This window comes from Narcine bancroftii, chromosome 3 (assembly GCF_036971445.1).
Source record: "Narcine bancroftii isolate sNarBan1 chromosome 3, sNarBan1.hap1, whole genome shotgun sequence".
Taxonomy (NCBI): domain Eukaryota; kingdom Metazoa; phylum Chordata; class Chondrichthyes; order Torpediniformes; family Narcinidae; genus Narcine; species Narcine bancroftii.
In genome coordinates, this window is record NC_091471.1 from 329,995,354 (window position 1) to 330,009,916 (window position 14,563).

Below are 14,563 nucleotides of genomic sequence, written 5' to 3' on the forward strand. Positions count from 1 at the left end.
GTCTGAACCAATCAAACCCGCCTAAACTACACATTCTAGCGAATCGTCGTCTGCGACCTTCTGCTGCAACCAATAATTTTTCACGCAGCTTTCCGAGGGCAGTCAATGGTTTGCGAGGCAACAACGCTACCAATCACATCACCCGAGATCCCGTATCCGGCCATTCGACGATGGTGAGTAGAGCATCTCAATTTGAGCCAATGGGAGCGAGGGACATGTCCCAGGGGCAAGGCAGCTCAATCTAGCCTGCGGTGGATGGGGAGGTCATGGACTAACGACGCTAGAGGAGGAGAGGCGGTGAGGAAGGAGGCAATAGGAAGGGATGGCAGTGGGGAGAGAGAGTGTGAGGAAGGAAGGTGCTGGGGAGTAGGGCGGTAGGGAAGGAGGGTGGTGAGGAGTGTGCGGTGGGGAGTGAGGGGCGGTGAGGGAGGCAATTGGGAGACGGTGAGGAGGGGGGCATTGAGGAGTAGGCAGTGGGAGAGAGGGGCAGTGAGGAGGGAGGCAATAGGGGAGCAGCGAGGAGATGGCGGTGGGGAGAGAGGGGCGGTGAAGAAGGAAGGTGGTGGGGAGGGAGGGGAGGGAGGGGCGGTGAGGAGGCAGGTGGTTGGGAGGAGGGAGCTGTGAGGAAGGAGGGGCAGTAAGGTGGGAGGGCCAGTGGGGAGGGGGGCGGTGGGGAGGTGAGCAAGGAGGGGCAGTAAGGAAGAGGGTAGTGGGAAGGGAAGGGAGGCGAGGAGGGAGGGAGGGGCAGTGAGGAGGGACGGCAGTGAAGAGGGGGGTGGTGAACAGGGAGGGGTGTGGGGGACCAGAGGAGGTTACAGGGACAGCGAGGAGTGTAGAAGACCGGAGGGGTGGTTTTCCTTGCCTCAACAGAGGCTGATAGACTGTGACTGGGAAGGGGTTGGGAGGCTGCCTTTGGCAATGACTGTGTATGCCTGAAATATTTAAATTATGGGTTACTCACAGAGACCAGAGGAAATCAGTGTGTCAAGATAAGGCCAAAATATTTTTATCAGGTAGTGGAAGTTGGAGGTGGGTGGGAACTGGGTGACTTCAGCAGCAGATCTATCACCCAGTGGGAAGACATTTGCTGACTGTGCTGTGTTTTGAGTAGTCACGATCATACAGTTCACTCCATGTCTGACCCTAGCAGTGTGTGATGGGATGGTGTGGAGGGAGTTTCACTCTGTGTCTGACCCCAGGAGTGTGTGATGGGATGGTGTAGAGGGAGTTTCACTCTGTGTCTGACCCCAGGAGTGTGTGATGGGATGGTGTGGAGGGAATTTCACTCTGTGTCTGACCCCAGGAGTGTGTGATGAGATGGTGTAGAGGGAGTTTCACTCTGTGTCTGACTCTAGGAGTGTGTGATGGGATGGTGTGGAGGGAGTTTCACTCTGTGTCTGACCCCAGGAGTGTGCAGAGGGAGCTTCACTCTGTATCTGACCCTGGGAGTGTATGATGGGATGGTATGGAGGGAACTTCACTCTGTTTCTGACCCTGGGAGTGTGTGATGGGACAGTGTGGAGGGAGCTTCAATCTGTGTCTGAACTCAGGAGTGTGCAGAGAGAGCTTCACTCTGTGTCTGACCCTCGGGAGTGTGTGATGGGATGGTGCGGAGGGAGCTTCACTCTGTGTCTGACCCTGGAAGTGTGCAATGGGATGGTGTGGAGGGAACTTCACCAGGATTAGGTCCTTGAGGATTGTGGACAGTGGGAGTGAATGGGAATTAGATGGGAGATTGTAAGGGATCTGCCTCTGAGTATGATGGATAGGGAGGGTAAGGAGGATGGATTTCACTTCAACATGGTGAATATTGGGGATAATTTTGGAACTGCTCTCATCTCACAGTGAAGCCTTACTGAGCATTGAAGAGCACCCACATACGAACATCCAGTTCTGTTTATCTTTGCTCCACAAAGGTTCCTCTTCTTGAGAGCTTCCGTAATCGCCAGCGAGCAGAGGGCAGAAGTGTGCCCACTGTGTGGCCAGGAGGTGGAGTACAGATCTGGGAAAGGCACGGGAGTATGAAGAATGCCTGTTTTGCAGGACTGCTTGCTCTCCAAAGGAGGAAGGTGTTTGGAGTGCAGCACGACTTTTACTGGGGCCAGTGGGGGGCCATATCAAGTACGTTGGCTCCCAAATTGTAGTCGCTGTGTTCTATGCACCAAATACCTTTTTGTCAAATTTATTGACATTTGTTTGTACAAGTACAACCCAACAAAACAGCATTCTCCGGTCCTCGGTTCAAAATACACACACCCAGACATAACACACATACAAACAATACACTTTCAGGACAAGTATTTAATCTATACAAATCAATATTGTTTCATGAATATAAGAGTCTTGGAGGGTCAGTGTCAGCAGTTCCTTCGGTTGTCCAGCCTGCAGGAAGAAACTGTTCCTCAGCAGGCTGGGATACTCCTGGATCTCTTCCCTAACGGGAGCAACTGAATGACGCTGTGTGTGGCGTGGAAGGGGTTCTCAATGATCTTGCTTGCCCTCTTCGGACAATGATCCCGGTAGATCACATCGATGGGCAGGAGGGAGACTCCAGTGATCCTCTCTGCCTCTCTTATGGTCCTGTGGATTGGCCTCTGATCATTTCTCTGCACTGTGATGCAGCCAGTTAGGATGCTCTCGGTAGAGCTCCTGTAGAAGGTTGACATGATGGTGGCTGGTAGCCTTCCCGCTTCAGTCTTCTCAGGAAGTGCAGTCGCGGTTGCGCCTTCCTGACAAGTGAGGAGTTGTTGAGTGTCCATGAAAGGTCACTGGTTTAAGTGAACTCCAAGGAACTTGGTGCTCTGCACTCTCTCCACTACAGAATTGTTGATGAGTAGTGGAGGGTGGTCAGAGTTAGATTGGAACAAAAATTGGAGGGGAATGGATGGAGGGGTGGGGGGAGGGCAGGGATTAGAGTGGCTCCAGGAGACCAGTTTCGAAAGCAGCCTCTGGAGCTTTCCATGGGGAGTTTGCATATTCTCACAGTAGGTTTTCCCCCAGATGCTCTGTTTCCTGACTGCACCGCAAATGACGGTGCTGCTGGAGCTGCTTTCATGGCAGCACTGCCGCTGGGGTGGACCCAGGGAGAGGAGAAAGCAGAGAACAAAGTCTCAGTGCTCCACCGCAGGGTCCTGCCACCCAGTCTGACTGCCAACAGCTACATACAGGCTTTAATTGGCCTGGTAAAGGCACCAATGGTGGTTTATTTAAAATCCAGTGATCGTGGGGTCTGAGTCCAAGATGGTGGTGCTTGTGTTCAGCAGCGGCCTTGAGGGGTTGCAATATCTGTGGGGGGTGGGGTGGTGGGGAGCGCATGCTAGTGCGGGGCACCAGAAAACAGGGAAGGAGAAGCAGAGGAAACGACCCAAGGAAACATGAGCACAGCGGCGGACCAGCAAGGGGCTTTGCAGGCTGGTGATGACTTAAGGACGAAAGACTCACATCAGTCTGTGTCCTGCTGGAGACCGGCTCATGAGAGGCCAATCTCAGGACTGGGATTCAAGAGGGTGCTAAAGGCAAGAAGGGCTTCTGAAGGTTTTCTCCTGTTGGAGGTTTGGATCTGAGCTCGGGTTGCTGAGGGTTTTAACTGGAGTCTTGTGCGGCTGCAGAGGCTGCGGGAATGCTGGAGACGAATCCACAGGCACTCAGTGTCTCTGAAGGGACTCTTTTGCCTCTCTTTCTCTCATTGTAAGGGGCATCGGGCAATGCTCATGGCAAATCTTCATGACAATAAATAGTATTTTATTCTCAATGATTCCTTCAGGCAGAAGATTGGCAGATGACACTAAGATTGGAAGTGTTGAGGAAATTTGTCAAAGTTTGCAGAGATCTCGACCAGCTGGAAAAATGGGCTGCAAATGTCAGATGGAATTTAATGCAGACAAGTGAGGTGTTTCATTTTTGAAGGACAAGTCACGGTAAATGGTTGGGCCCTGAGAATTGCGGTAGAACAGAGGGATCTGGGAACACATGCATAATTCCTTGAAGGTGGTGTCATGGATGGACTGGATTGTAAGGAGAGCTTTTGGTACATTGGCCTTCATAAATCAAAGTATTGAGTACAGGAGTCGGGGATGTGATTGTAAAATTGCATAAGACATTGGTGAGGCCAAATTTGGAGAATTGTGTGCAGTTTTGGTCACCGAACTACAGGAAAGATATCAATAAGATAAAAAGAGGGCAGAGAAGATTTACCCGGATGTTGTCCGGACTTCAGGAACTGAGTCACAGGGAAAGGTTAAGCAGGTTCGGACTTTATTCCCTGGAGTGTAGGAGAATGAGGGGAGATTTGATGGAGGTATTTAAAATTATGAGGAGAACAGAGTAAATATCGGTCAGCTTTTCCCACTGAGGGTCAGTGAGATACAAACCAGAGAACATAGGTTCAGAGTGAAAGGGGAAAAGTTTAGGGGGAACATTAAAATGTACATAGTTCAGATTTATTTTCAGAGTTCATATGTGACAGCACATACAACCCTCAGATTCTTTTTCCTGTGGGTCATTAGGGGAATTTCTTCATATAGAGTGGTGAATATGGGTTAAATTTTAACATTCAAGAAAAATCTGGATGGGGGTGGGTACGGAGGGCTATTGGCTAGGTGCAAGTCAGAGGGACTAGGCAGTATAATAGTTTGGCACAGAGTAGAAGGGCTGAAGGGCTTGTTTCTGTGCTGTAATGTTCTGTGGTGAGGTACAGAAATTGTTGTACCTCCAGATTCAATAAGGTTGTTATCCAACTGCCCTTGAACCTCCCTGCACTCCCCTCACCCAAGAGTTGTACCTGCTAACTCAGATCATTATTGCTTTGCACTACAGTGAATATTTATTATATTTTTCACATTGCAGGGAAAAACAATGGTCAACATCTCGCATCAAAACCATTCTCCTTCTCCCACGGACACCGAGTCTCTCCTGCCATTTGTACATTGCTGAAGATTTCCAACAGATCTGGAAGTTGTATTTTTTCTGTACAGCCCGTGGCAATAAACTTGACAGAATCGGTGTGGCTGTGCCCTCAGTGCCAGCACCCGAGATTTCAGTGCCCCGATGAAGATCAAGGGCAGCATGTAACCAGGCAGAATGAGGAAGCCACAATACAAGCTGCTGTCCCCAGTTGTAGGTGAGACAGAGACGGAGAAGGAGAGGGGATTCTTTGCAGCAGAATGAGTTGGGTTAATAAAATTATGATTAAATTATGTCTTTAAAAGGTATAGATTATGGGGGTGTCATTCAGGTACACCACAAACACATTAACATTTCACAAAAGGCACCTCATTTGAAAGGCAAGAGCTAGGCATAAGCAGAGACTTCACGTCCAAGTGACTTTGCCTATGGAGACTTCACAAGTAGGTGATAATTAGACTGATGTTATGGAGTAAAATGGATTATGGTCTTTTAAGGATAGATGTCCAGGGTCAGAAACTGATTATAGTGCCAGCGATCCAAGTCTGGTTGAAGGTTGCTGTTCCAAGAGGGGTCATGTGGTTTTTGCAAACAGAGGTGATTTCTCTTTGGAGAAAGAAAGAGGGAGAAATTTGGTGCTGGAGGCTGCATGCTTTGGACTGCTACTATAAGAAAGACCCCATTTGAAGTTCAGCTGATTCTAAACCCTTGTAGAAGTGTCTGGTTAATGTGTTTCTTCTGGAATAGGGGACAAAAAGGTTATTTTCTGAAAAAGACCCATGAGGGGGCAAGTTTCTTTGGCAAGACACTGAAGTGGCTGATTGAAGGAGATCAGTTTGTGTGTTTCCAATGAACAACAAATCTCTCTCTCACTGAAACCAACGAGAACCTTCCTGAGCGGTAACCATTTAACCATTCACTGCCCTCCCACAGCATGGAAATTATAAATATTGAATTCTATGCACAGTATGAGAAATGCCTGATACCAGTGAACTTGGAGAAATGAAAAGTGAATGATGGGACTGTGAAACAAAGACCTTACGTACACATACACTCAGAATTAGAAGGGGGTGAAGTTAATAGAAGGGGGTGAAGTTAATAGAAGGGGGTTAATAGTAAGATGTTAAAGATTGATCTTATTATTATGTTTGAAGAAAATTAAAAGCAACTTTTGTTTAAGTAACGATTGTCGGTGAATTGCTGTTGGTTTTTGGAGTCCTCTGGGCATGTAACAAGGTGAACACATGTTTAACGGCAGGGGTTGGCTGGACTGTTACTTAGTTTAGCTGCAGAAAAGATGGCCCGTGCTTTACCAAGTGGTGCAGCACTGCTGAGAAACAGTGGAGACTTCCTTCTCCATTCTCCCCTCACTTCTGGGAGGGACAGAGTGACGATCCCTCTGCACTGTCCCATCACACATTTCAGGGCCAGATACCTCACTGCCCTCCCACAGCATGGAGCTCCCTCCTCACCACCCCTCCCATACCATGGAGCTCCCTCCTCACTGCCACTCCTACAGCATAGAGCTCCTGCTGCCCCTCCCGCAGTGTGGAGCTCCCTCCACCCCTCCAACAGCATGGAGCTCCCTCCTCACCACCCCCACACCACGGAGCTCCCTCCTCACTGCCCCTCTCACACAGCATGGAGGTCCCTCCTCTCTGCCCCCCCACAGCGCAGAGATCCCACCTTACTGCCACTCCCATAGCACAGAGCTCCTTCTCACCACCCCTCCCACAGCATAGAGCTCCCTCCTCACCACCTTTCCTGCAGCACAGAGCTCCCTCCACCCCTCCCACAGCATGGAGCTCCCTTCTCACCGCCTCTCCCACAGCGCAGAACTCCCACCTCACTGCCACTCCCATAGCACGGAGCTCCTTCTCACCACCCCTCCCACAGCACAGAACTCCCTCCTCACCACCTTTCCTGCAGCACAGAGCTCCCTCCACCCCTCCCACAGCATGGAGCTCCCTTCTCACCGCCCCTCCCACAGCGCAGAATTTCCACCTCACTGCCCCTCCCACAGCGTGGAACTCCTACCTCACTGCCTCTCCCACAGCATGGAGCTCCCTCCTCACCACCCCTCCCAAAGAATGGAGCTCCATCCTCACCACCCCTCCCACAGAATGGAGCTCCATCCTCACCACCCCTCCCACAATATGGAGCTCCCTCCTCACCACCCCTCCCACAGTGCAGAGCTCCCTCCTCACCACCCCTCCCACAGCGTGGAGCTCCCTCCTCACCACCGCCTCCCTTAGTGCAGAGCTCCTTCCTCACTGCTCCCCACACAGCAACACTCACTCAGCCCTCCACTGGATCCCTGCGTTCTGGAGTGGGGATTGGACCAGCTCTGGCACTGGAGGTGTGGGATGCAGCGCCAAAAACAAAATCTGAATGTTTCTTAACGCGAGAACCCAATGACAGAAGCAAGGCACTGCTTGAGGTAGGGCTTTATTCCGCACCGGAATACATAAATAAATGGAGTGGCCCCTGACTCCCAAGCAGAACAAGGATCTGGAACAAACGGTGGATAAGCAGCTCAGTCTGGGGACCAGGGTGGAGCAGAAGGGCTGAAGGGAGAGGGTAGGAGGGGAGGGTTGGAGGATGGGAAGGAGAGGGGGGTCAGAGGAGGGGGTTGGAGAATGGTATAGGGGAAAAGGGGATTGGGGAGGGTGGTTCGGAAAAGGTTAGGAGAGTAAGTTTGCTGGATGGGAAGGAGAGGGTTTTGAGGTAGGGGAGGGTGGTTTGGAGGAGATGGGGATTGGAGAGGGGGCTCGGAGAAGGGTGAGGAGGGATGAAGAAGGAGGGGGAATCAGAGTGCGGTTTTGGAGGATGGGGAGGAGAGGGGGCTTTGTGGTAGGGGACGAGAGAAGAAGGGGATTGGGAGAGAGGTTCGAAGAAGGGTAAGGGAGGGTGGACAACGAAGGGTGGGGGTGGGAAAGGGTGGCTTGGGGAGGGATTTCATGCTAGGTGAGGGAGGTTTGGAGGAAACGGGGATTTGGAGGAAATGGGGATTTGGAGGAAAGGGGAACAGAGAAGGGTAGGGGAAGGTATTTGGAATGGGGAGGGGTGGGGTCAGAGTAGGGAGGAAAGTCAGAGTATGTGGAGAAGGGTTCAGAGGGATGGTCGGGGCAAGAGGGATGTTGGGGAGAGGGAGCAGGGGATTGGGGAGTTGTGCTGGTGTAGATATTTCCTCTGGGGAGTACAGCAACAACCAGGAGCACCATGCCGCGAGGGAGGGGAAAGGCCCAGGGAGCCAGAGCTCGAAGGTATCCCGTGGTTGGGGAAGAACAGCACCTCACTCAGATCCAAACCTCTGATGGGATGGTGGGAAGATTCGACAATGGGACGGGTAGCAGGATTTGATCCACTGTCGGGGTGGGAGAAAGGAGGATCAAGGAGATTGGAAAAGATTAATCACTGCACAAGAAGAAGGGACTGGTGTTACAGAGGGTGGAATTAAACTCAGTGAGCTGGTTAAAAACACTGCAAGCACAGGTTCTAAATATTCTGGGGTAACGGCGAAGGGGTGACCGTGTGAATTGCACTGTCGGAGAAAGAGAATGTCCAGAAGATGTGGAGAACAGAATGTTTGCAGCATGGAAACAAACCCTTTGTTCACCCCCCCCCTTCTCTCAGCCATATGCAATGGGGGTAGCTGCCCATACCTAACTCTGGGCAGATGGGGATTGAACCCAGCGTCTATGCAACACCACCAGAACGCCTGGAGTCTCATGCCAGCTGTTAAAAACGAGGCCCAGGGTGGATCAAGAATGGTTGTGTCCGGTGGGCCCTCAGCGCAGACCCAATGGACCAACTTCCATTACCCTCCTCGTCCAGAGCCCCAACCTGGATGCAAAACAGAACGAACAGCATTGGGGAAGGAATGATCCTGATGGAGGATTGGCAGAAGGGATGAGATGGGGTCTATACATACACGGGCTGAAAGAAGCAAGGATTCTGACTGGGAATAATGGGAAAAATTCAATGTGTTCCTGGCATGTGCCACACACACACACACACACACACACACACACACACACACACACACACACACACACACACACACACACACACACACACACACACACACACGATGACCTGGCCTTAGCTCTGTGCAGGCACCACACTCGTTGGTAGGTGGCTACTGTAGGCGAGGCCGGAGGGGTTGGCAATGTGGGCCGAGTGGCCGTAGGACATCATGTGGCCAACAGAGGTCACATGACTCTGGAAAGAGAAGTGGCGTAGGTCCTCACAGAAGTCCTTGGGCAGCTCGCTGAACACCTCTGGCCCCTTCCTACTCTTCTTTGACTTGCTGGAGACTTTCCGGTTGCGTGTCTGGATCCCGTCTTTCTTCATGGCCAGGGGTCTGTTGACCTGCAAGCAAGGCACAGGGGTTGGCTAGGGTAGTTTGAAGTGGGGAGCTTCACTCTATGCCTGACACCGGGAGTGTGTGATGGGACAGTGCGGAGGCAGCTTCACTCTGTGTCTCACCCCGAGAGTGTGTGATGGGACAGTGGGGAGGGAGCTTCACTCTGTGTCTGACCCTAGGTGTGTTTGAAGGGTCGGTGGGAAGGTTTCCCATTGCTGCTCTGGTTTCCTCACATGGCCCAGAGATCGGAGAGTTAACTGACCACAGTCAATACCCCTCAGTGTGAGGTGAGAACACGGAGACTGCAATGGAGGCCGGGATCGAACACGGGGGTGCTCACGTTGTGCAATTTGTAGTACAGGCCGCAGGCATTGCAGACAGGGTCACCGCTGATGTTACGTCTCCACAGCGTGGTGGTGGTGGTGTGGCAGTTGGCACACTGTGTTCCCGCTCGCTTGCTCACAATCTGCAACAGGAGAATGCATGCAACAGAATAAGACCGGACGGAGACATCCCACACCCCCCACCCTAGTACCAGTGATGGAGCATCGAGCACAGAACTCCCAAGGTTGCCATGCAGGTTGTTGCAATAGTTAAGAAGGCCAATGGGATCCTGGGCTTCATTAGTTGGAGGATTGAGTTCAGGAGTCGAGAGGTCGTGCTGCAACTCTACAAATCTCTGGTGAGACCCCACTTGGATGATTGTGTTCAGTTTTGGTCACCTCATTTCAGGAAGGATGTGGAAGCCGTGGAGAGGGGGCAGAGGAGATGGACGAGGATGTTGGTTGGATTGGAAAATAAGACTTACAAGGCAAGGTTAGCAGAGCTGGGACTTTTCACTTTGGATGAGGGGACACTTAATTGAGGGCTACAAAATTATGAGAGGCATTGATAAGGTGGACAGCCAGTGCCTTTTTCCCAGGGTGACAGTAGCAAACACCTGACGACATCTATATGAGGTGAGTACTGTAAGGTAAAACATCATGAGATGGGAATGTGTAAGGAGTTACCCTGTACAGGGCTGTAACAAGAAGGGGAGGTGTCCTTGTACTCCTGTTAGGTAAAACATCATGAGATGGGAATGTGCAGGGCTGTAACAAGATGTGAATGCATCCTTGTACTTACAAGATAAGAGAGACATTGATGGATTGAGAGGCAGGAAGCTAGCAGGGAAAGGATAGCAACAGTTTTAGTCATTGGACAAGTAATGATATGATGATGTTCTAAGCACATATCCAAGGGTATAAAAAATCACCATTTTGCTGATAACGGCAGAATGCATTCTCCGACTAACATGGTTAGTCGCAAGTGTTACAATCCGGTAATAAAGAACAAAGAACCCTGATTTCGACTCAGCCTGGTGTTTGTCTCACTCATTCATGAACAAAGCAGACCTAACAGTACAGACATGAGGGGTAGGTTTTTTTACACAGAGAGTTGTGGGGGCCTGGAATGCCTCACCAGGCTGGAACATTAGGGATATTTAAGGCACGTGGATGAAATAAAAATAGGGGTAGGGAGGGTTTAGTGTTTTAGGAAGTGAAAGGCGGGAGTAACTGTGACTCAGATGGGTGACGGTCCAGACGGATGTTTCAGGAGATCAGCCCTAGTTGTCCCTCAGGAGGAGGGAGGTTACTGCGGCACCACACCGCCACAAAACCAATGGTAGTCTTAGGGATTTTGCACCTCCGTGAGGTTCCGCTGGAAATGACAGAGGGTGGTTAAATTGATATCTCGAAGCAACTGGGACAAATTATTACCATTTCAGAACGACGAAGAGCCACAACCAGGTTGGAGATCAAGGTCTTGAAAACTCTCGCTGTTGGAGTCCCCACTGCATAAATCAACTCCAACAGTGAAGGTATTGGTATTACTGTGGTCGAGTCCAACTGACCATTTAGTTGTGAGAGACAGGTTGGCAGATGAGATATCAAGCCGGCCCGAACCCACCCAGTGGTCCAAGGAAAAGGGGTCGGAACCTATGGACGAGTGCATCGGTTACGGGCCGAATTTACCAGCAGTGGTCATAAAACCATAAACTGCGAAAAGTGCATGAAGCTGTTGAGAAATCAGCAATGTGTGGAGGGATTTTAGTGAGAGGAAGAAAAAAGAGAGGGTTATGGGTGTGAGGGATGGAAGAGTTGGATTGTTGAGTAGGTCTATATAGGTCATAACAACATTGTGGGCCTCAGGGCCTGTACTGTGTCTGTCACTCAATTCTCTGCAGCCTTTTAGAGATGATGTGAAACGGGCTGTCAGGGCAGGTGGAGGGAGCCACATTGGGCTGGGAATGGAGGGCCGTGTCTGTGGTACACGGTCAGAAGCATGGAATTTCACAGCACAGAAACAGACCCTTTGGACCATCCAGTCAGTGCCCAACTATTATTCTGCTTGATTCCATTGACCTGTACCTGGACCACACCCATGTACTTGTCCAAATTCTTTCTTCAAAACTGAGCCCTCATTCACCTGGCAGCTCGTTCTACACCCCCACTGATCTCTGTGTGAAGAAGTTCCCCCTAAACTTTTCCCTTTTCACCCTTAACCTCTGGTTTGGATCTCACCGACCCTCCGTGCAAAAAAGCCTACTTGCGTCTACTCTGTCTGTACCCCTCATAATTTCATGCACCTCCATCAAATCTTCCTCATTCGTCTACGATTAGGAAATAAAGTACAATCCTGTTTAACCTTTCCCTGTAACTCACTTCAAGTCCTGGCAATATCCTTGTAACTCTCCTCTGCACTCTTTCAGTTTTATTGCTATTCTTCCAGTAGTTAAGTGTCCTCGGAACAATGACGATAAAACTATAAGACACAGGAACAGAAGTAAGCCATTCAGCCCATCGAGTCTGCCCCACCATTCAATCATGAGCTGATCCGTTGTCCCACTCAGCCCCACTGCCCGACCTTCTCCCCATAACCTTTGATGCTCTGTCTAATCCTGTCAATCTGCCTTAAATACACCCAATCATCTAGCCTCCACAACCGCCTATGGCAACAAGTTCAATGGATTCTAAATTCCTCTGCACCGCTGCTCCAGATGAATGTTTTTAAGAACATCAGAAACAGGAGCAGGAGTTGGCCATCCAGCTCGTCAAGCTCTGCTCCACCATTCAATGAGATCATGGCTGATCTGATGACAGGCTCATCTCCACCTACCTGCCTTTTCCCCATATCCCTTAATTCCCCTACAATGTAAAAATCGATCCAACCTTGTCTTAAGTATATTTACTGAGGTCACCTCCACTGCTTCAATGGGCAGCGAATTCCGCAGATTCCCCACCCTCTGCGAAAAGCAGTTCCTCCTCATCTCCGTCCTAAATCTACTACCCTGGATCTTGAGGCTCTGGACTCCCCCACCAATGGGGGCAACTTACCTACCTATATCTGATCCACATCTTTCATTATGTTATACATTTCTATAAAATATTTTCTCATTCTTTTGAATTCCAGTGAGTCCAGTCCAAGATGACTCAATCTCTCCTCAACGGCTAACTCCCCTCATCCCTGGAACCTCCTCTGCACCACCTCCATCGCCAGAACATCCTTCCTCAAGTCAGGAGACCAAGACTGCATGTGGTTCTCCAGATGTGGCCTCACCAGGACCTTGTACAGTTGCAGCAGAACCTCCATGCTCCTAAATTCAATTTCTCTGGCAATGTAGGTCTCCACCTTTTGTTTCCTCAGATTAACAGTGAGGATGAGCAGAGAGGAAGGGCTGACAGGGGAAGAATGGGTTGAATGGTAGGGAGAGCTGATTCTAGGTCGGTGCCAACTCACCAGTCGTTTCTTGGGCCTGATGAGGGGACGGTTCTGGCCGTTCATCTTGTGGTAGAGGCCACAGGCATTGCACAGGTAGTGGCCGGTCCCATCTCGCCGCCAGAGAGGTGTGGTGGTCGCTCCACAGTTCACACATTCACGGGCCTCTGGAACGGAGCACTATGGGTCAGCATGTCCTCCAGAGTGGCGTCCCGGACCCCCAGGCTCAGGGCACAGGGCACAGGTCGCCAGATCGTTCTCTTGTAACCTCTTCACATACCCTGATCCTCACTTGCTGAGTGAGCCCAGTCCCTGTGACCCTCACACTTTCATACCCTCCATATAACATCCTTCTAACTGAGACCATCTGGAAAACACCCCCCCCAACTCCTATACCCTCAAAAGAACATCCCTCCCTGTCCCACAACACCCCTCTAACCCCTAAAACTTCAATGTAACATCCCTCCCTGTCCCACACCTCTCTAATCCCTACATCTTCTGTGTAATATCCCTCCCTGACCCACAACACCACTCTAACCCCTACACCCTCAATATAACATCCCTCCCTCTCCCACAACACCCTTCCCTGAGCCACAACCCTAACCCCTATTCTTTCTGTGTAACACCCCTTCCTGTCTCACCACTTCCCCCCAGTCTTTGCTGTGCCTCGGCTTGGGATCCCTGGCTGGTTCCCCACTGCATATTTAATTCTCTGGTCTACCCAACGAGAGATGCCTTGGCTCTCTGTGATGCCAGTTCTTCACTCACCAGTCAGAGAGAGAGGCATCCTGTGCTTCTGCTGGGACAGGTAGTCTTCATCGAGGTAACCTCCAGGTGAGTGGTACAAGGTACCGTTGTAGAGCTGTGGGGTGGAGTTATACGGAGGGTTGGGCAATCCCAACTCTCCCAGGGGCATCAGGCCAGAGCCAAGATGGCTGCACCTCTCCACCTTCAGGCCTTCCTGCTGCTTGGGGCTCTCCTTCTCGTCCTGCTCTGCCAGGGCTGGTGTGAGCTCGGTGGTGGCCACCTCCTTCAGCTGGGCCACTGGGAAACCATAGAGGTGCTGGCTTTGGTGAGAGGCAGCCAAACCCGAGGGGCTCTGGTATAGTGGGAGGGACCCCTTGCTGAAGGACCCCATGGCTGGCCAGGCCCCGGGGTACAGATGACCGATTGCTTGCCCACTCTCCATCCAGGCCATGCTGCTGAGCACGTGTGGTGAATAAACCTGGCGACCTGTGGGAGAGAGGTAGGAGGGAGAGAACGAGGAAGGGGAAGTAGAAGAGAGTTTGAAATATTGAGCTTCAAGAATTGCAGTGTGCTATCCACATCATTGGGTGGAGTGAATGGTCGACGCTTCCCAGGATTCTGTGAAGAGTCCCCCACTCTCCTGACATCATTCAGTCACTGCCACCCAGACACTGCAGAAGTCCTTCAGTAATGGCTCATGAACGGGATGGGTGGTGTTAGAAGGCAGTGATGAGGAAGCTCTGCACCATGGGAGGGGCAGTGAGGAGAGAGCTCTGCACTGTGGGA

General features: G+C 51.0%; 1 protein-coding gene across 3 annotated transcripts in view; it reads right to left on the reverse strand.

Moving 5' to 3' along the window:
* Positions 1 to 7,337: 7,337 nt before the first annotated feature.
* LOC138759196 (GATA-binding factor 2-like) overlaps positions 7,338 to 14,563 on the reverse strand; it is a 28,552-nt gene continuing 21,326 nt past the window's right edge. For all 3 annotated transcript variants that reach the window (XM_069929254.1, XM_069929253.1, XM_069929252.1), the window contains exons 3-6: positions 13,799 to 14,263; positions 13,052 to 13,197; positions 9,612 to 9,737; positions 7,338 to 9,276 (exon numbers count right to left, since the gene is read on the reverse strand). In XM_069929254.1, the coding sequence (XP_069785355.1) occupies positions 9,007 to 9,276; positions 9,612 to 9,737; positions 13,052 to 13,197; positions 13,799 to 14,263 (1,007 nt within the window). In that variant the 3' untranslated portion in view covers positions 7,338 to 9,006. The remainder of the gene's footprint in view (positions 9,277 to 9,611; positions 9,738 to 13,051; positions 13,198 to 13,798; positions 14,264 to 14,563) is intronic.